The following is a 19,966-nucleotide window of genomic DNA, read 5'->3' on the forward strand; positions in this document are numbered from 1 at the left end:
CACTTTTGTGTCAGATACAGCGATTGGTTCAAATAATTCGGATTAGTAAGTATCAATAGAGTAGACTTCCTTTCTGGGCACACCCAATTCATTTTCACTGACACTGGGGTCACTTGGGGGTAACAGACGTCTAGAGAGGTGGGTCTGATTCTGAGGTGTTTTTCAGTCTTTAATACACTGCAGCGCACAGACTAAGTACTGCTATACCCTGTATTACAGACTACTAATTTGTGTATGTTTGCAGGCAACAGTTCCTAGTGTTGGATTACCCACTGGAGTGTGACGTGCAGTCTACTGATTGAGAACAGAACCTTGTCCCGCGATCTGAATCAAGGTTGGTTTAAATCTCTTCTACTCTTTCACAGTCTTCGTTTAAGCTGTTGTCACCACTACCACTCTGTGCTTAAGTCTGATTCATTCTAGCGCAAGTTGCTTAAACAGACTTCCCTTGGTGCACATTGCTTCTATATAATGTATAGGCGTCAGGGATTGAAAACCAAGTTCACACCTACTACAGTACGTAACAAGCGGGTCAAAAATCAATCGGAAGTCCCCATTTAATATTGGTTACGACACTGCAACATCATGTAGACGTGCCACAAGTGGGAAATGATAAATAATAGATGATTCACCTGTGCAATCGTTCCATTATTTAGGGGGAGAGGATTCTTTTTGTGAACAAAGCACATTTCTTTGTTCTAAAAATGTTTTACTGTCCTTACATAAACTTGATTGTTCACTTGGTGGTTTAATAAAGATTAATTTGTGGCTGGTCGCTAAGTGTCGATGCAGGCAATGAGGCATCTGTATTTATCTTTCGCACACTTTGCAGCCATAAACTTTCAATTTAGTGTTCAAGCCAGATCGGACTGTTGGCATCTTTGGACATTACTTATCTGAAGTGATTTATAATGTCTTTGACTGTGTCTTACATGTACAGTGTCTCATATATGTGTATTGTAAATGCCTTGAAGTTCGCATAGATCTCATCACATGGTTAGATAAAAAGGAGTGTTCTCGTGGTTTTTAGTTCACGGCGAAGACGCGACTGAGCATTTAACCACTGTAAAAATTTCAACATGTACTGTATTGCATCAGAACCACCACAAAAATGTCACCATTTACAGTATTGCCTCAGAACCAATGCAAAAATGTCAACATTTACAGTAATGCATCAAAACCGTTTCCTCCCAAAACACAAATCAATAGCCTAACAATTTCCTAAGTAACAACCAAAATCAGGGGGAACTCCAAATTTGTTGGCAACCGTCCCAGAATAACAAAATTCACCGTTAAAGCAACAGGATGTCCATCATAGGTAAGCCACACCTGGTTTAACCAGGTAATCACACCTGGTGACGTCACCCGGCCCAGGTAATCACACCTGGTGACGTCAACTGTTTTACCCCGGTAATAACACCTGTTGACCTCACCTGGCCCAGATAATGACACTTGTGTTGCATTGGCTTTGCACAGGTGATCCACACCTGGTGATGTCACCTGGTGACCTCAATTGGCCCAGGTAATCACACCTGGGCTGCACTGATTTTGCCTACCTAGCCTACCTTCAGTCAGTCTATACAGACTAGGACACATACTACGCAGACAAAACTTACAAAAACACAAAGTGCATTAAAAATAATTCAAACGGTTGAAACATACAGCTCATTAAAGTTCAAGAAACAGTTTTTGCTAAGGTGTAATAAATTTTTCAAAACAGGCTCTTCGCTTGACGTCATGCGCACCATGTTGAATTACAGGGCACGTCTGTAAAACTCACGAAGATGCCGTTGCTTAACCCAATTATCCACCTACATGGTCGCCGGGGGATTTGATTATAATTACATCATTGAAAGGCCCAAATAGAGTTATTTCAAAGCTGCAGTTTTCAACAGAGTTAGGATGTTGCCTAGCAAATCTCAAACATGACATCAAGAACTTTCCTGGCACTTGTCAGTCATTGTTCTTCAATACTAATCTGGGATACACTAGGCAGATGATTTATTCCTGTGTACTTTTTTTCAGGCATCACTTCCTCATATTGGGTTACCCAGTGACGTGTGTGCAGTCAAAGAGAAGAATTCTGCCCCAGAGTCACAACAACTCAAACTTAAAGGTTGGTTCAAATCCCTTAAACTCATTTAATCACTTGTTGTTACAATCCTTATTGATATTGATAGGCCTGGAGTCTTCCACTGAAGTCAGCCCACCTGCTTCTGCCACTGGGTTACTTATTTAAGTTGACCTTTGTTCTCATATTATGCTCATCTGTTGTAATGTAGGAGCATCCTCACGAGACAGCTTTAAAGAACGCTTGCAGTCAGATTGTGCAAAGACCAGGTGTGATAGGCCGTTCAGTGTAATATGAATAACCAGCTGCTGCCGTGCCGCGTGCCTGCGAAGCTGGTGTGTTACACTGAAGGACAGTTATACAGGCTATACAGATACAGATACAGAATTTTATGTTATTCTATGTCAGCATTCTCCCCCAGGAATCATTAAAAACTGCCAGAAGACAAAATGTATGTCCTGGTGAAATAAATAAACTGAAACTGATACAAACTGACTCAGAGCTCTGGTAATTAGGTTAGGATAAAGTTACCACCAGTTTCTAATATGTATTTATTCTGTGTCCATTCCAGACAAAATGCAGACCAAGCTGAAGAGTGTTCTGGTGTTGCTGGTGATCGTGCTGCTGCAGTTTGGGCAGACAGAAGCCGCCTACACCTGTACAGCTACAACATGTGACTGTTCTGGCATTTCCAGGGTGCCTCAGGACCTGAACATAGCTAATACAAACATAACCGCCCTGACTCTGCGAGATAGTGTCATGAGATCCCCTCTAGGTTCATTCCCAAGCCTCCCCCAGCTCCAACAGCTGTCCCTGATCTCCAACGAGATGACTAGCATCCAGCCCAGCGCATTTGCAAACCTGCCCAACGTCCAAAACATCACCCTTTCCTCCAATAACATGACTAGCGTCCAACCTCGCGCATTTTCCGATCTAGCCCAGCTCCAAACCATCTCCCTTTCCTACAACCGCATCAGTTCCGGCATCCAGCCTGCCGCGTTCTCAGACCTGCCCCAGCTCCAAGACCTGGTCTTGGACAACAACCGTATAACCGCCGTTCAGCCTGGTACGTTCGCGAATCTACCCATGCTCCAAGAGCTGGACCTGTCCTCCAATCAGATCGATAGGGTCCAACCGAATGTCTTCAAAAATCTCACCGGCCTCCGAGAGTTGGACCTGTCCGAAAACCGTATAACAGCCAGTAGCTTGCTTGCCTCTGATGTCTGTAGTGATCTGTCCGGTATCACGACTGTCGAGCTGAGCGACAACGAGTTTCAGTGCAACTGCGATTCCCTCCCGACAGGGGCCACTTGTTCACTGGATATTATAAAGCAGGTCAGATGCACAGGCGCTGGCGATTTGACATACCCGCTGACGCTGAAGGACGGTAGCCTCATGTGCACCAGTGCTGCAGCTGACCTGCGCGGCTCTCTGTACCACCTGCCCCTGATTCTGCTGGCAGCACTGCTGCTCAAACATCTGCTGTAAACCTGATGAAGCAATGCAGATTCTTGTAAAACAGGTCCTTTACTAAAAAAATAAACCCCAACCTTGAAACTTCACTGCTCTCTGTACCACCTCTCCCTGCTTCTGCTGGCAGCACTGCTGCTTAAACTGGTGTAAACCTGATGAAGCAATGCCTACCTACCTAGTCCCTAGAAGCACTGCAGTTTCTTGTAAAACAGGTCCTTAACTGAAAAAATAAACCCCAACCTTGATACTGCACTGCTCTCTGTACCACCTGCCCCTGCTTCTGCTGGCAGCACTACTGTTTAAACTGGTGTAAACCTGATGAAGCAATGCAGATTCTTGTAAAACAGGTCCTTAACGAAAAAAAAAAAAACCCAACCTTGATACTGCGCTGCTCTCTATACCCCCTCTCCCTAGCTTAAAACTCTGATGACGTAAACCTGAAGGGGTAATAACAGCTGGGCTGGCTACAGGAACCGTCCCTCTGTCCCGGGATGGCAATTCGCTTCTTGGGACGGACAAAAGTTTCACCTCATCCTTCCCAATAGATTCCAAACTTTACTAAAAATCTTAATGAAATTGATGAAAATGTGATTTTGTAAGCTTAAAATGACAAATTTTACCAAAGAAAATTGACAATGTGGGCTCCCAAACAATGAATGAGTGGGACAGAAGAAAATTAAAGCTGGAGACAGCACTGGTCTGCAGTGTCTTGTAAAAAAGTGCCTTTGCTAAAAGCATGTAAGCCCCAAACCTTAACAAACTTACATGTATGCTTGACCAAATAAGTATGGAAACTGATTTCAGAATTACAAGCAACTTTCCTACAAAGAAAAATAGTCATGGGATGAATATAGGTTTCTTATTTCCAAACAGCATATCTATCGCCAAGCAGTCATCTGAATAAGGAGGACAAAATCTCACTAATTGCTCATAGATACTAGTATTGATGTACATGTTCTTGATAATAGACTTTTTCTACCAGTAAAAATGTGTTAGTACTCTCCAAGCAGATGTTAGGCACCAGCTGACAAAAGGGAAAGCCAGACATGAATGCCTTCGAAGACATCAAAAACAAGCCTATAGCTAACATCTGCTTGAAGAGTATACAAAGTTGTTCCTGACTCCTGTACAAAATGTAAGCTCTGTGTGACACTGTGGGATGATAGAAGCATCCCAGGGTAGAGAGGAGAACACATTTCAAGTTTCACCCTCATTGACTTGGTACGTATAGAAGCAGTGTAACTAGCTATAGTGTAAGTGCATAAGATGAGAAGGCAGAGGTGGGACAATATTCGATCTTAACTGCCTTTTTGGCTGGTATAATGTGAGCTTGATGTGAAACATTATATCACACATAGTATAGAGCTGTATTGAGCTATTGTTCCTAATCAAGCAGTGAAATCATTAATAGAATTGCCGCATGTACATTGTTATCTAATGTTGACAATGGTCAAGTTTTAGTCTGTTTTATATAAAGGTTATGATAGATAAATGTAATGTTAGCAAAAACACCTGACTTGGATGGATACAGCTATTGCTCTTCTGATTAATCAAAAAGAATTGGCTCACAATCTAGTCTACAATGATTATGACATATATGTTTAGGAAGGGAAAAACTAAGATAAGTAATAGATAATAGATTACTAAAACTGTAGATTTCAAATGTAGATTTCAAATTAGCAACTTCAGTTATAGGCTGAGTTTGAGTTGAAGGACAGGTAAACTTATCACTGTGATAATAGATTTGAGGTCTCTACAATAAGATGGCTTTGATGTACTGAATTACTATATTCTATACAAGTAATATTGGACTGTTAACTAACTTAGACAAGCTATAATTATAATGTTGTGAATATGCAATGTTCTTGGATGGAATAAAATTTGTTGCTTTAAGGAAAATATTTCTAATGTTGACTCCTTCCAACTACATAACAAGACAATCAGAGATGGCAGACTTCACCCCTTACCCAAACATCCTCACTGCTGGAAACTTTATTGTATCCTCACTAAAGGTAGGGGTGACCTGGTGTGCTTGGTCAAATTCCTGGGAACATTGAAGTCTTGTACCATCTCTCCCATCAGTGAGAGTGAAGATCTGAATGGAGGGTCCTGACAATGCTTTATGCTAGCTAAATTCGGGAGGATCACTTGTGTGTTATACTGAGGTTAAATTTGGCCAGCTCACTACAAATACAGTGACAAGATAGCTTTCCCTGAGAATTACAGGAAGTTAAGATATGAGCACTCATTTAACATAAATGCTAATACACAGTATGCCTTACGGAACAGGGGCATGCAGGCCCCTTCAAGGAGCGATTCACTACTACAGACTATAACTGAACACCAGACACGTGCACACATGAGAATTTCTTAAGTAGAGAATGAACGGATAACAGTACAGTGTTTTACAACCCTCAGTCCTACTAATATAAGCAACATAGGCTTTTTTCTGACTGCCTGTCTTTCCAGCCGCCTTTCTGATTACTGTTAAAAAAGCGATTGAAACAACTCCCTTCAAATTTCCCGGTGGGGGTTAATTAAACTGGGAAGGTAGGCAACACGTCCAGCAGAGTAACTCCCAATCTAGACATGATTACAAGGCTTGGATAATAACATTAAAGATATACATTTATTGCTAAAGAATGACAGATGCAACTTCTGTAAGAACTGACAAGTTTGGAGTATCAATTGTTAGCAGAAGAACCACAGTGACTGTACAAAGTTTCTGGCCATTTAGAAGAGGGCGTCAGAGCCTGGGTCTACTACATCAGGCCCCTCAGCCCCATTCACATCCCCACAAACTGTTAAACACCAGTGCAGCTGCGCCCTCTAGCAGGATACTGGAAAAATACATCCATTACACTTTTAACAGTTTACACACAGTAAGGTTAACCATTTTGCGGTCGGGTGCAACCTCCGTGGTGAATTGTGAACAGGTAGACAGGCCAGCTAGACAGGCCTGGTAGACAACCCAACCTTTTCCACAACTGCCACAGCCGACAAAGCTTCCGTTTTTAACCATGTTGTCGGTCGCAGCCTGAACCCAAACATACATCATTTTGCAGTGCGCTACTCCTGAACAATTTTGAGCTGCGTTCATCTGTTGTGCAAAATAAAGCAAATCTTAAAAATTTCTCATTTTCAAGATTTCTTTCTGTGAACTCTCCAACTTGAATTCCTGACACTGTGAATATGTTTGCAAATTGCATTGCTACTATATTGCATTAATCAAAAGAAATGCTGCCGGGGCAGGTTGTGCAAGCCCCGACAGCAGAGGGCTTCAAGGCCGGACTTACGGCAGCCCTGCCGTAACCCATTGTTGCCTGATAATCCCCCTCAGTGATACCCGCCGTTTAGTCATACCTTTAAGTACCAGAGTTATCAACCAAGGATTGATGTGTTCAAACATTTGTATTTCCAGAGAACCGTTATAGTAGAATGGAACTCGTTATCAAATATTGTACATAGGAACATGTTCACTAAATAGCTTTATAGAAGGGTTGCAGTTAGATGTGCAAAAGTTAGGTGTGACAGGCCGTTCAGTGTAGTATAACCAGCTGCCGTGCCGCGTGCCTGCAAAGCTGGTGTGTTACGCCAAAGGGCGGTTATACTGGCTATACAGATACAGAATCAGATACCCCTTTAGGGGTGCTTCAAGGGTTAGCGAAAAGAAGAAGAAAATGACATTTCCCTCATTTCACAAAATTAACTCCCCACGTAATATATAATATAAATGAATCTATAGTACTGTATTCTAGCCTGGGTGCCATCCTATTTCTACCGGGGCTCCTACACTCGCTACCCTACCCAGAGGAATACATTTGCACCCTATTTTTTTTAGGGTAGCGAGTGTAGGAGCCCCAGTAGAAATAGGATGGCACCCAGGCTACTGTATTCTGCTAGTTAAAATCCCATAACACCAGCTATAACCACTCCCCTCCCCAAGCAGGAAATAATGCGTAATGATATTTCCTGTTCGAATCTTAGATCACTGTAAGCCTCCACTACGTAACAATGTCAACTTCAAAGATATCAACACTTGTAAAAACACATCGAGAGAAATCCCAGAATTGCTCAGACAACGTAACACAGATTTGGAACATGACAACTTTTTATAGCAACACAGATATGGGAGGGACACCTGACCAACATGTGATATGTTAACCCATGCATGTGCACACAAAATATTCAACTTACACAGCGAAAACTCACTGTCAGCATTCAAAAACAAGCTATAACTCCTCTAGAAGTTCTCGCCAAAATTCCAAACCGCTTTTTGATGCTAGTTTTTGCCCCTAAATCTGGGAATTCCCACGAAAAGTATCAAACATCGTAGTCGGAAAGCTCAAAGGTTTGACAAAATGTCGTCTGCAAGAAAATAGGTTGACGTAAACAGGTCCTACCTTTAATTATTCTGCTGTTTTCCCGCCTTTTTTGCCTCCCTGCAAGATTCTTGGATGTCTGAGTCTTGTCAGGAGATGTATATTTGTCTCAAAGCGTCTTTAAGACATGGTTTTTCCTCGCGATAAGACGTCAGTCGTGATTCCCAGGTGATTCAGCCGGCCTACAGAGGTCACGCCGTCCGCAGGAATACATCCGGGTCAGTCAAAGTACCGGAAACTAGACTAGTCCAATGTTCCTCTCTTCGGGGGGAGTATACACGTTACAGCACAATTCAATATGTAATATTTTATAATTTGTTTAAATGAAAACATCGTGTTCAATAGATGCTATGCCTTTAAAAAGTGGATTACTTTGTGAAAATTTCATGTCAATGATGATATCAAACTAGGATAACGAAAGAAATTAACTTTAGTTTTCTCATTTAAACTTACTACATGTATAACCATATAAGGCTATTAAAATACAAAGTGTTACAATATAGAGAAAACCGTTGTTATTGTCTGAAATCTCAATAATATATCGGTTATCTTATAATTAGATGATAATTGGTCACTATTAGAAGTCCAGGCGCCCATCCGATAGCCGGGACTTTCCGCTAGTTTCCAAACCCCCCATGACGTTTAGGGGAATCCCCGGTATAGTTTCGGTGCCACATCAGGGCAGGGTTCGTGTCGGCTGTTCCTGTCCGCCTTTTCCGATTCTTTCTCTGCGTTTTTCGCCATTCAGCCGGACAATTTCTGCTCCACGACATCCATCAGTTGTTCGTCTGCGCCCGTGTGAATTTTATACTGCCCAGTAAGCCGGACAACACCTCACAACTCAGCGAAACTACCGGACCTCACCTGGATGACGTCAGCACTTCTGTACAGTCATACAGGTAAAATTATGAAGTTCCCTTTTTGCTGCATTCGACATACCGGTAAATTGTATACTTTTGCGTAGACCTTTAATACAACAAGGGGCAAAAGTTTTGCCCCTTGTTGTGAGGTCTACGACGAGTATTCAGCTGCAGCCTAGCTATTATGCAGGTTACATGAGGTGAGGTGTCCACGGGATCCCAGGTTTAGACAGTCTATAAACAAGTTGTTTATATAGGGGTGCAATATGATGAATTGTAAACTTAAGACTTTGTTACTTGTGGATGATGATATTTAACTTATCTAAATTTGTCTGCCCAAGATGTTGAATTTACTTCCCTTTTGGGAGAGAGAGTTGGGAGAGAGAGAGTTGGGAAAGAGCTGTCAACAATGAAAGCTTGGGAGTTTCCCATGACATCATTTTCCCATGATTCATTCAGTGGGGTTTCCCCTGCCTGAAAATATATTACTATAGTCAAGGAGGTTAAATGTATATTTAACCTCCTTGCTATAGTCCTACATTGGGTCAGTGGTTACTTTATTCTATATGGATGTCATTTATTCTATGGATGTCACATTCTCTCGCACATCATTTCTTTAAAAAATCGTTATTTCTAACACTTTACAGTTGTATTGATTATCATTATTAGTTTGTCACATGCTATATTGCTACCCAATGTCTGTCCGTCCGTCCTTCCATGTTACATGTACTTGCAATTAGCCTATGAGCAAGAACTTGCAATAAACTTATTATTATTATTTCATCCAATCTATTATAAGTAAGAAAGCAATCACCATCATAATCTTGTAACTGATTACCCTATTTTGGATTACAGCGTGACGTTTGCTAATTAATAAATTCTTTTTATTGGGAAGCACAGTTATTCTTGGCCATAGAATTAATGTGTGATATAGCTGCTGCCTCACTCTGTACATTAATAATGCTTCATTAATAATTAACTAAGTTTTCTTTGATAGACAAATAGTTAATGATATTATGAAGAGAGTCATGAACACCTGTAGTGTACTGTACAGTAGCTTTGTTTCATGTCTCTCAATATTGGCCAAATTACATGCTACCATCAATTCCAATGTTCCTCAGTCAGAGCAATTGGCACGGGACAAAGCTTAATATCATGTCATCAAAGCGGATGGTGAGCAGGTCACGGAACCTCCAGAACCAAACTAATCTGTCTGCAACTGATATGATTCTGGAAAGGGTATGGACCGTTCATCCTGTACACTTCTATAAAGTTAAGGCACCTACTGTAGATAATGATGAGGTATACTGGCACTTAATGATGTGTCACAGTTAATTCAACCTCAACTTTTGACTGTAACTCCTTGAAATGAAATAAAATGTGACCCACATCCCTGAAGGGACCTCGGGTATAATCTCGGGCTGTTCGTGCAACTGCACGGAGGCCTGACGCCATGGCACACTTTTTTGGCCAAGCACACCGGGTCATCCCTACTGTTAAATCCTTAGCATTACCCCAAATTAGAATTATCAAATGAGTCCACCAATTTTTAATGAATGATTATCTTGTCTGCGTGACATATATTGCAAGATTGTTATTATGATACTGCAGATTTCAATAAAAGTATTACTGAAAAATTGTCTAACAAGATACCAGATATTGACAAACATGTTAACAGGTTGGGAAGATTACTATTTTCTTTAGAAAATGGAATGTACTGTTATTTTCTTTTCAGAGCATGGGGGAGAAAAGCTGTGTAGAAGGAATGAAAAGACTGATAATAGGAAACATCCATCATGTCGAGGAAAAGCTTTTCCAAAACCAAGTAAGTCCATCATACTTGTTCATGTTACTATAGCCTGTATGATCAGGTGGATTTGCAATCCAGAAGGTACTAATATACATGCACTGAAGGCTATTGTCATCCATGATCTACCATTGATTGCACTTGTGTTTGAATGTGGAGAAGACGGTACATTGAACCTGAACATCACATGTCTTTCCCCCAAGTAGAGAGCCTATATTGCTTTGTATAAGTTGCAGTGTATAAGAAAAACTCTATCGATCAAGATATTATAATTTTGATATTCATTATTTCTATTCTTTTACGAGAATGCCAACTGGAGAGATGCTAAATTCTGCATGCAGCATGAGGATTGGACGCAAGTGGAGAAGCTTGAGTTCCCCGACTGCAGTTTTGAGTGGAAGTCTCTGACAGACGGAACCTACAGTCTGGTAATGAAGAGTAAAGACCCGCCCTGCATCCCAGACTTCTTAAGGAACGACCCGAGGACCCTGAAGGTGTCTCAGCTGCACCTGTCCGTCAACAGGATGAAGAAGATACCCGACGGCATCAACATCTTCTCAGAGGTGGGTCGGTATGCCTAAACACCTCACCCGACCTCCTCCGACCTCACCCGACCTCCTCCGACCTCACCCGACCTCATCCGACCTCACCCGACCTCATCCGAGTCTAGAAATAATTTTCTAGACTCGGATGAGGTCGGGTGAGGTCGGATGAGGTCGGGTGAGGTCGGATGAGGTCGGGTGAGGTCGGATGAGGTCGGGTGAGGTGTTTAGGCATACCAGAGGTGGGTTCGGCCGACTTGATTGTCTATTCATTTGTTTTCATTATGTTTACATGTTGTGTGATAAATAAAGAGTTTGTTTGTTTTATTAAGATCTCCATTAGTGTCACATAAGAGACACTCATCTACCTGGAGTACACTTACGGATTCCAGGTAGAATAGTGTAACTTACATTGTTACCCACCGATGCTCTAGTACATGTACTAGAGCATCGGTGGGTAACAATGTAAGTTACACTATTCTACCTGGAATCCGTAAGTGTACTCCAGGTAGATGAGTGTCTCTTATGTGACACTAATGGAGATCTTAATAAAACAAACAAACTCTTTATCTATCACACAACAGGTAAACATGGGGTAATGAAAACAAATGACAATCAAAAGTCAGCTGAACCCACCTCTGAGAAGATGTGTATGTAATGTGTACCTATTGGAAATGTAACCTTTTGTGAAAAACAATGTTGGTTTTTAAGTTTGGTGCTGTAATATTGTTAGGTATGAAGAAGTCATACTTCAAAGTGATTACCTTTTTAGTTCCATAGCTATTGAGCTTTAGTCACATGTAAATTGTGTAAAAACATACTAAAGATGTCCCAAATGAACATGTAGGTTTTGATAGAGACAAAAATGCTAGCAAGGTGCTACGGATAATCCAACAAGACTTGATTTTCATTTCATTTGATTTGTCCCATCTCTAGGTCACTGATGTCAAACTGGATCGGAACAAGCTGAAAAGTCTCACCCCAGAGTTCACCCAGTTGAAAAAGATCAAGAACCTTGACCTCGGAAACAACATCTTCAAGACGTTTCCAGCAGAAATCAAGGAATTCAGTGACCTTGAGGTCCTGCGCTTCTCGGTGAACCAGGTGGAGGAGATTCCCCCAGGTGTGTTCCCGCGTCTTCCGAAGCTGAAGAACCTTCGGATCGGCTCCAACAAGCTGAAGTCTCTGCCGGAGGACCTGGTCAGCCTGGAGAAGCTCGAGTATCTGAAGATCTCCAGTAACAAGTTCACCACATTCCCCCCGCAGCTCCTGCAGCTGCCCAGCATCAGGCAGGTCTGCCTGTCCGCCAACAAGATCACAGAGGTTCCCCTGGAGTTTTTCGACAAGCCACTGGAGCTCTTCCAGGCAGAGGACAACCCCCTACAGAAGCCTCCACAGGAGGTCTGCAACAGGGGTGAGTTTCATACCATCCTAACTTTAGGTCTATTAGAAGAAAAGATGAGGTCAAAGCATTATAAAGGACATCTTACCTTAGACCTTGAAGCCATCAATGCATGATAACAATTTGTACTTGCTTTCTTTTTAACTAGAAAAAAACATAGAGGCGATAAAGAGCTACTGCAGGCAAATCAAGGAATCGTTAGAGAACATCGTAGACAAACGACTGAAACTTATGTTGCTGGGAGAAACAGGTACAGCTGTTACTTTTCTTTCTGTTTTCTGAAGATCAATAATGTTACTTTGATATTGGTTTCTAGATTTACTTAGTTGTCTCAGGTTCTCCAATCTTTTTTTCGTACTTGGTGCGTCTGTACTGTGGGTGGATTGAGCACCTGTTTTATTACCAATGTTACATTCACATGCAATCAATGAAAAAGGCACTTAACATGATTTTCCCCACTCCACCCAAGTGTAAAAATCGGGTACATTATGTGTGGGGGTCACAACATCAGCAATAGTTGCCTGTGTCCTATGTGTATTGCACTGTTTCAATTCCAATAAAATCCTAAAATCCAATTAACTTGAGCTGTTTCTGTTTTCTGTACAATACAGGTGCTGGCAAAACCAGTTTGTGTCATTCGCTGAAGGCGGGTACGTCAGTACTCGCAGCTAAAGATCTACGGACTGTTGGCATCGATGCTCACGAAATCACGGAGGGCGACGTCACATTCCTGACGTGGGACTTCGCAGGTCAGCAGGACTACCTGGTCACTCACCCAGTCTTCATCACCAAGGACGCTCTGGTGCTGCTGGTGGTCAACCTGCAGAAATATGAGTGAGTTGCCTACCTTTATGCTGGAAGCAGACGGTGACCTTTTTTAACAGATTTATGCAATGCAACGTTAAGTCGTACTGCAGAATGGCCAAAGTTGCTGATATCAACACCCATTGTCTGTGCTTTTCAGGCCGGATAGCGATGAGTCCTACAGGAGACATGTAGGAGTATGGGTTGAAAACATCGCCATGCGAGTTCCCAACGCTGTGGTTCTGGTGGTGGGAACACATCTGGACAAGATCGGACAACAAGATGCTGATGCCAAACTTGAACACATCCTGGGGAGGATAATAGAGGATGAGGATGACAGGTAATGCAAGTTACATGTAGATCATGCTGTTTTATTGTTTGTGGCTATAGCTAGCCATCAAACCACAATGCATCACAATTTATGACCATTTAACCTTTACCTGCATGTTGTTCAAATTTGTCGTTTTGCAATTTCCTCACTTCTTCTCTAGACTGGGGAATATCAGCCTCAGGATAGCAGAGCTGGAAGAGAAGGCAGACAGAGGAGACGTGACCCCTGAAGAGGCAGAAACACGGCTGGAACCCCTGAGAGAGAAAGTGGATGTCAGACTCAGGGTAAGTCCGTACAAGTTTTTTTTTGTAGCTGAATTTTAAGAATAGTGTTAGATATCACAGCACTTTTGCAAGGCTTGCAATGTGTTTGTGAAAATTCATTATTCTACTGATTTTGACCTGATGTCCTTTCTGCCATTAGGTCTGGCCAGTGGGGATCTCCCTGAGTTCCAGCGAGGGTCTCCTGGGGTTTGACAGGTTGAAGGAAGGGTTGATGAAGATTGTTGCAGACCAGGATTATTTTGTTCAGGTTGGTAAACGGAGTCCTTATCAAGCAATTCACAGAAATCACAAAAATACCAGCCATCACACACAGCTCTAATGACACTTTATACTTCATACAATGATAGTAAAGTTTAACTTTAAGGTCTCATTCATGAGTTTTTTCGCCCCATAGGGTTACATGTTATAATACGTGTTTTGCATGGGCGCGTTCGTAATGAAGATATAGAAAATGTGCCAATGTTTTTCATTCCATGTTGAGAACATTTACCCTAGATTATGTAAAAAAATTGACAACATTTTCACTACATACAATCTCTTTTTATAGCAATTACAAACTGCACTTGGCTACACCCCCACAAAGCCACTTTTCACCTGTAAGCGCCGGACCGATTCACACACAATGCCCGGCCTGTGTACGTCCGACCTCGTGCGCGGCTGCCGAACTTTGCCTGCTAATTTCTTCAGATACAAACAAGCTTTCATCAGTTTGACGCTTGAGATAGGTTGGCCTAGCCAAAAGGAAATTTCCCACCGATATACACAGACGTTCATGCAGCCGTTCATTTCTTGGGCCACGCACTCTTTTAGCATACCCACTCGGAGTAATACAGAAATGAGACCTTATATGTGGCCTGCTACAGCATGTCTATTTGGATTGGTAAGTTAAAAGGTCCTCCCAGTGCAATGTGTTAACCAGTAAAGATTCTACCAAATTTGTGATATTGTTCATTAATTTCCTTGCTGTTGACTCATGCAGGTTGGGAGAACGATCCCTCGCTCCTGGAAGGATGTGGAGACTCTCCTGGTGCAGAACCAGCCGGGCGGTCTTGGCGACAACTCTCTCTTCAAGCAAGGTACAGGCCACAATTGCTGCAATGAGAACATTTGCTGGACATCCCATTCCATTAAACACTTTGTAGGGTAGAACTTTTGATGGTACTGCAATTGATAAAGTACTAACTGTCTTGTCATATGTCTCATATATACATAGTAGGTCAGTCATCTTCACAAAGGCAATCATTATGGCAGAAACATTTTAATAATTCAGGTGAATAATGATTATTGAATGATAATTATTGACAGAATTTGTTTTCAGTTTGGTCAGTTTAGAATTCATGCAAATCACACATCACGCAGTGACAATTATTCAAATTGTCATCCACTTGTATCGAAACAGGTGATGTGAAACTGTCTGATGCAGTGGACCAAATCCTCCGAGACACGGCTGTCCGTACGGAAGACGACGCGAAGGAGATTCTGCGTTACCTTCACTGCCTTGGTGTCATCATCTGGTACGATGAGATCGACTGTCTTAAGGAGCATGTCTTCATCGACCCCAAACGTCTTGTGGACATCTTCAAGGTGAATACTCAAAAGTTCTTGATAGCAAATAACTTTGCAGCAAGAATGTTGAGTTTTGTACAATGTACAAAAGTCGAATGTTGAGAAAAAATATTGTGCTAGATGTTGGCACATTGGCAACCAAATCCGTAGTGTGTTTTTTGGCCCACTTATAGACAGATTAGCTAAAGAGGCTCGGTGGGCGTCACTCCACCGCCAAGAAGGTTGTGTTAAGTGCCTTTCCCAAGGGCACAACGTCGGGGCATGGTGAGTACCGAGCTGGGGCCTATTGGTTCAACGTCCAATGCTCTAACCATTGTACCACATTGAGAAAGTGACCCTGTTCAATATATGTAATACTCCTAAAAACATGTCAAGTTCTGAGCTTGCCGGATGTTGATCATCTTGGCTCGCCTCTCACAGGTTGTTGTTCGTCATGGGCTCATTGACATCCTGAGGAAGATTGGTCCAAAGGAAACAAAGAAGGAACGCATCATTCACAAAACATTTGAGGTAAGTTTGATGAAAATGATGATGATGGTAGTGATGATGAAGAGGAGACTGAGGTTGATGAGGATGGTGAGGATGATGATGATGAGGAGGAGGATTATGTTAATGGTGATGATGTTGATGATGATAGTGGTAAGGATGATGATGATAGTGGTAAGGATGATGATGATGATGGTGGTGGTGGTGGTGGTGGTGGTGATGATGGTGATGATGATGGTGATGATGATGATGGTGATGATAAGAAACTGGTCCTAACTTATTAATTTCATTGTGTTTTTTCCTTGCTTTAATTTGCACTAAAGTTGCTGGTGGACAAGTTTGACAAGCAAGCTCTCCTGAGCCACAGGATTTTGAAGCTCCTGTGGAAGAAGGCGGACCTGAAACTGCAGACCAGAGCGGACGAGAAGTTACTGGTGCAGGTGCTGGAGCACGTAAGTCTGTTGTGTACTCCGAATTTTGCTTAGGACTGGTGACACCTCTCCCTGCATTCTATTCAAAAGTTCTGATAACATTATTATGAGTATTACTTTATTTGAGTTGCAACTTACAATGTCAAACACCAGATTGAATGGGATAATGCCAGAAATTGCTTTTGTGTCCTCATGAAAAAATGCAAAAGCAAGTAACCTCCATGAACATTAATCCGCCGGGTTACATAAACCTGCCACTTTGAAAAACAGTAGGTTTGAGATATCTCTAGTGCAGCACCCCCAGGTATACACAGTTTAGATATACGGGTTTGGAGTGCATTATCCTCGGGGACGTTGGGTTGGAGATCTGTTTGGACGTATCTTTTCAGGGTGGCGGAGTTATGTTTAGTGAGATGTTATAGTTAACTGACCTTGAGAGTTGAAGACTCACTGGCAGCTTTTCTTTCGCAGTTTGAACTGTGCTTTACAACGTCGACGAGTCAACTGGACCCCAGGGCCCCACCATTCGACCCTACCGGTAATTCCCCGAGACACTCCAGCCGCGTTAAGGAAGTCCTGGACGACAACCTGTACCTGTTCCCCTGCTACCTGCACGATGAGATTCCGCCGGAGGAGTGGGCGGCTGAGTGCCCAGAGCACCTGGAGCAGATCAGGTGGGGCACTGGGAATGGTGATCTCCAAGCAGATTTACCGGTGGCAAGACAGTATCAAAAGCCTTAGCAGTATCCAAAAACTGGCCACTTGGGAGTGTTGGATACTGCTTTTGATACTGTCTTACTCCTGGGAAATCTGCCATGAGATTATGAGAATGGCACATTGAATGAATTTTCAGAAAATTTGGGACTCCAGTCTTTTTTGAGTGTGGCCACTGCCATTGTCTACCACCTCCTGAACCTTACTGGATGTAATAGCAAGAATTAGCTGATTTAAAAGAGGAAAATCTTTTATAGTTGCCAGTAGTATACCTGTACTGAAGCAGTAAGGACAACCATTTGGCAAAGTTTGTAGAATAGACACAAGACAAAGATAGCATAACACCGGTGCAATGGCCTAGTGGGTAGAGTGTTCGCCTTGCATGCGGTAGGTCGTGAGTTCGAACCCCGGCCGGGTCATACCAAAGACTAAAAAAATTGTACATATTGCTTTCTCTGCTTAGCACTCAGCATTTGGGAAAGGGTATGGAAGTTAAACACACTTCACTACCAGTGGACTAGCCCCCGGCTGTAGTGACTTGCACAAAGTTGTGTGGCCCAGGGCTACAGAAATGGAGATGGGCGCCGCCTTATGCACCTTCGGTGCGGGGAGTACTTTTTAACTTTTAAAGATAGCATAGAGATTGAGAAAGATATTTAACTGTCCTGATCGTTTGCTGTATTTTATTTTTTGTATCCTGCAGGGTGGAAGTGAAGTTCCTGCCTGAGATCCCCCGGGGGTCCTTCGAGCGTCTGTGCGTGCGCTTCCACAAGCTCACACCCTGCCTGCAGCTGTGGAGGGACGCGGCCAAGCTGCGACTGGGCGGTGTGGAGATTCTGGTGATGAAACATGACAACTTGGAGAACCCAACCATAGAGATCACCGCCAGAAGTGCTAAGGATGGTAGGTATACAGCGACGTCGACAATTAAATGTCCCTTTAATCAAAGATGATATCTTAAAATCATGCTTACTATATGTAGTTTGTAGATTACCAAACTCAGCTCATGAAAGATTTTCAGTCACTTCTAGATGTTTATGTTAACTCAGGTTTGTACAAAATGATGCAATGAACAATCGGCATACACCGTACAGGAATTTGCTATGTATCCCCAGGTTTTAAAACATAGGCATAAACACCTTCAAGTTTGTTTGTTTGTTTGTTTATTTTTATTTATCCAGGGGTAACATATCGCCTGTGATGGCATTTTTCAATGTGCCCTGGGGGGCAAATCCCCACATTCAAACTTAGATACATAAGATAACAAAAGTAACACAAACTGTAAGTTAGACTTTTCTGCACACTTAATCTGAGGAAGGCTGGTTTCTCCTCGTCTATTTCTGCAGACACAGGCGTGCCCCGGCGTGCGGACCTGTGGTACCTGCCCCTGCAGGTGATGCGGACGGTGTCGGAGCTCTGGACCGAGTGGCCCGGCGTCATCATCACGGCCTTCTCCGCCTGCCCTCGCTGCAAGGAGGCCAAGTTCACGGTTCCTCTGCCAGTGGACACCAACAAGTAAGACTCAACTGTATGACAGTTACTCACAAGCAGCTGGATATGATTTTGGAAACGGTCAGACGTTTCAAGTAGCATCCACTACTTTTTATTAGTGACTCTGAGCAAGTTTTTAATCACCAACTATGAATAATCATTGATATGCAAATAAAGATTTTGAATAGTCCAATAAAGAAAAAAATTACTAATAATATACAAAAGTAGTGGATGCTACTTGAAACGTCAGACACTTTCCAAAATCATATCCAGTTTCTTGAGTAACTCATTAGCTGGATGTCTAACCTTCATTGAAGTAAGATTATTAGATAACTTTAATCCATGTTAACAGGAGTCACTTCTCTTCTTGTCTAATTACACAGCAGCTCCAAACTGCAAAAGTTTTCTTTCACTTGGTATTGTGTATTGTCCAAGTTACATGTAGGTTTATCAACTGTTGATAGGATTTTTGTTTGACTTCACATGCATTAGATGAGCACTCTTTCTGTGAACTGTTATGTGATTGTTGTTCTGATGTTGTTTGCAGAAAGCTGCACAAGACAGAACCCTGTCCGTCTTGTAAGGAGGAGGTTCCCTGTAATCTGATTTACCCTGTCGGTAGGTAACTATTTCTGCAATAATGAGTATTTTCTTTCACTTTTGGTATCACGTAATTGCCACGGTTACAGAAAGAGGTTTACCTGAGATTTCAATAAAAGTGAGAATTCAAAGAAACTAGTCTTTCAGAGGAAGAACAGTTACTGTTACACAGTGATAGGCAAAGATACTATGAGTGTCTATTTGGGGACAGCCCTGTGTTAGTGTTAGGGGGTATTAAACATTGGGGTGTGGATGTGGATGCTTCGCTCACTCAGTGGTTTTATTCGGTGGTTATAGCACATGACCAGGCGTTATGACACCATATACACCTCGGGGCGGGTCATTAACCCTTATTAAACATTGGGGTGTGGGAACAGAGCGAGCTGGAATCTTCTGACTGCCTCATGCGTTGCACGATGTGGGAGCTTTAATTTGACTAAGTCTAAGTAAGTAAGTATGGGAACATAGGGCTGTTAGAACACTCGGCTGGCTTAAGATGGCGCTGTAACTGTCTATTCACACAGATAAGTAAGACGTTGTCTCCTTACTTACAGTGCCACCATCTCCGGAAGCTGCAGACAGCAACCGGAGATCTTCAGGAAACATCTATAACATGCAGGGGTGCCTCATCCAGCAGAGTCAGCTGGGGAATCAGAACGAGATGCTGGGCTGCCCAGATCAGAACGAAGATCCACTGCAACAGTATCCATGGCAACCGATCC

The 19,966-nt window shown here is 42.5% G+C and overlaps 3 protein-coding genes and 1 long non-coding RNA gene across 4 annotated transcripts in view; 3 read left to right on the forward strand and 1 right to left on the reverse strand.

The window, feature by feature from the left end:
- The window catches only part of LOC136421429 (acetyl-CoA carboxylase-like), an 82,125-nt gene extending 73,984 nt beyond the window's left edge, over positions 1-8,141 (reverse strand). Inside the window, exon 1 of the mRNA XM_066408727.1 lies at positions 7,948-8,141. The gene's annotated coding sequence lies outside the window, so the exon portion shown is untranslated. The remainder of the gene's footprint in view (positions 1-7,947) is intronic.
- Positions 102-2,110, forward strand: LOC136422064 (uncharacterized). The gene is made up of 3 exons (XR_010753572.1): positions 102-138; positions 245-334; positions 2,026-2,110. It is a non-coding gene; the product is annotated as an uncharacterized lncRNA (long non-coding RNA).
- LOC136421959 (leucine-rich repeat-containing protein 15-like) lies at positions 2,627-3,756 on the forward strand. Its single transcript, XM_066409565.1, has 2 exons — positions 2,627-3,561; positions 3,697-3,756. Exon 1 carries the CDS (start codon positions 2,648-2,650, stop codon positions 3,557-3,559), a length of 912 nt encoding a protein of 303 aa, XP_066265662.1. The 5' UTR covers positions 2,627-2,647; the 3' UTR covers positions 3,560-3,561; positions 3,697-3,756.
- Positions 8,142-8,577: 436 nt separating the features above from the next.
- Positions 8,578-19,270, forward strand: LOC136421535 (malignant fibrous histiocytoma-amplified sequence 1 homolog). Its single transcript, XM_066408862.1, has 18 exons — positions 8,578-8,825; positions 9,912-10,025; positions 10,522-10,611; positions 10,899-11,156; positions 12,072-12,549; positions 12,686-12,787; positions 13,149-13,371; positions 13,502-13,681; positions 13,833-13,956; positions 14,096-14,203; positions 14,936-15,032; positions 15,356-15,540; positions 15,943-16,032; positions 16,332-16,460; positions 16,911-17,113; positions 17,857-18,056; positions 18,500-18,668; positions 19,192-19,270. Exons 2-18 carry the CDS (start codon positions 9,942-9,944, stop codon positions 19,268-19,270), a joined length of 2,799 nt encoding a protein of 932 aa, XP_066264959.1. The 5' UTR covers positions 8,578-8,825; positions 9,912-9,941.
- The last annotated feature ends 696 nt before the right edge of the window (positions 19,271-19,966 follow it).

This window comes from Branchiostoma lanceolatum, chromosome 16 (assembly GCF_035083965.1).
Source record: "Branchiostoma lanceolatum isolate klBraLanc5 chromosome 16, klBraLanc5.hap2, whole genome shotgun sequence".
NCBI classification, from domain to species: domain Eukaryota; kingdom Metazoa; phylum Chordata; class Leptocardii; order Amphioxiformes; family Branchiostomatidae; genus Branchiostoma; species Branchiostoma lanceolatum.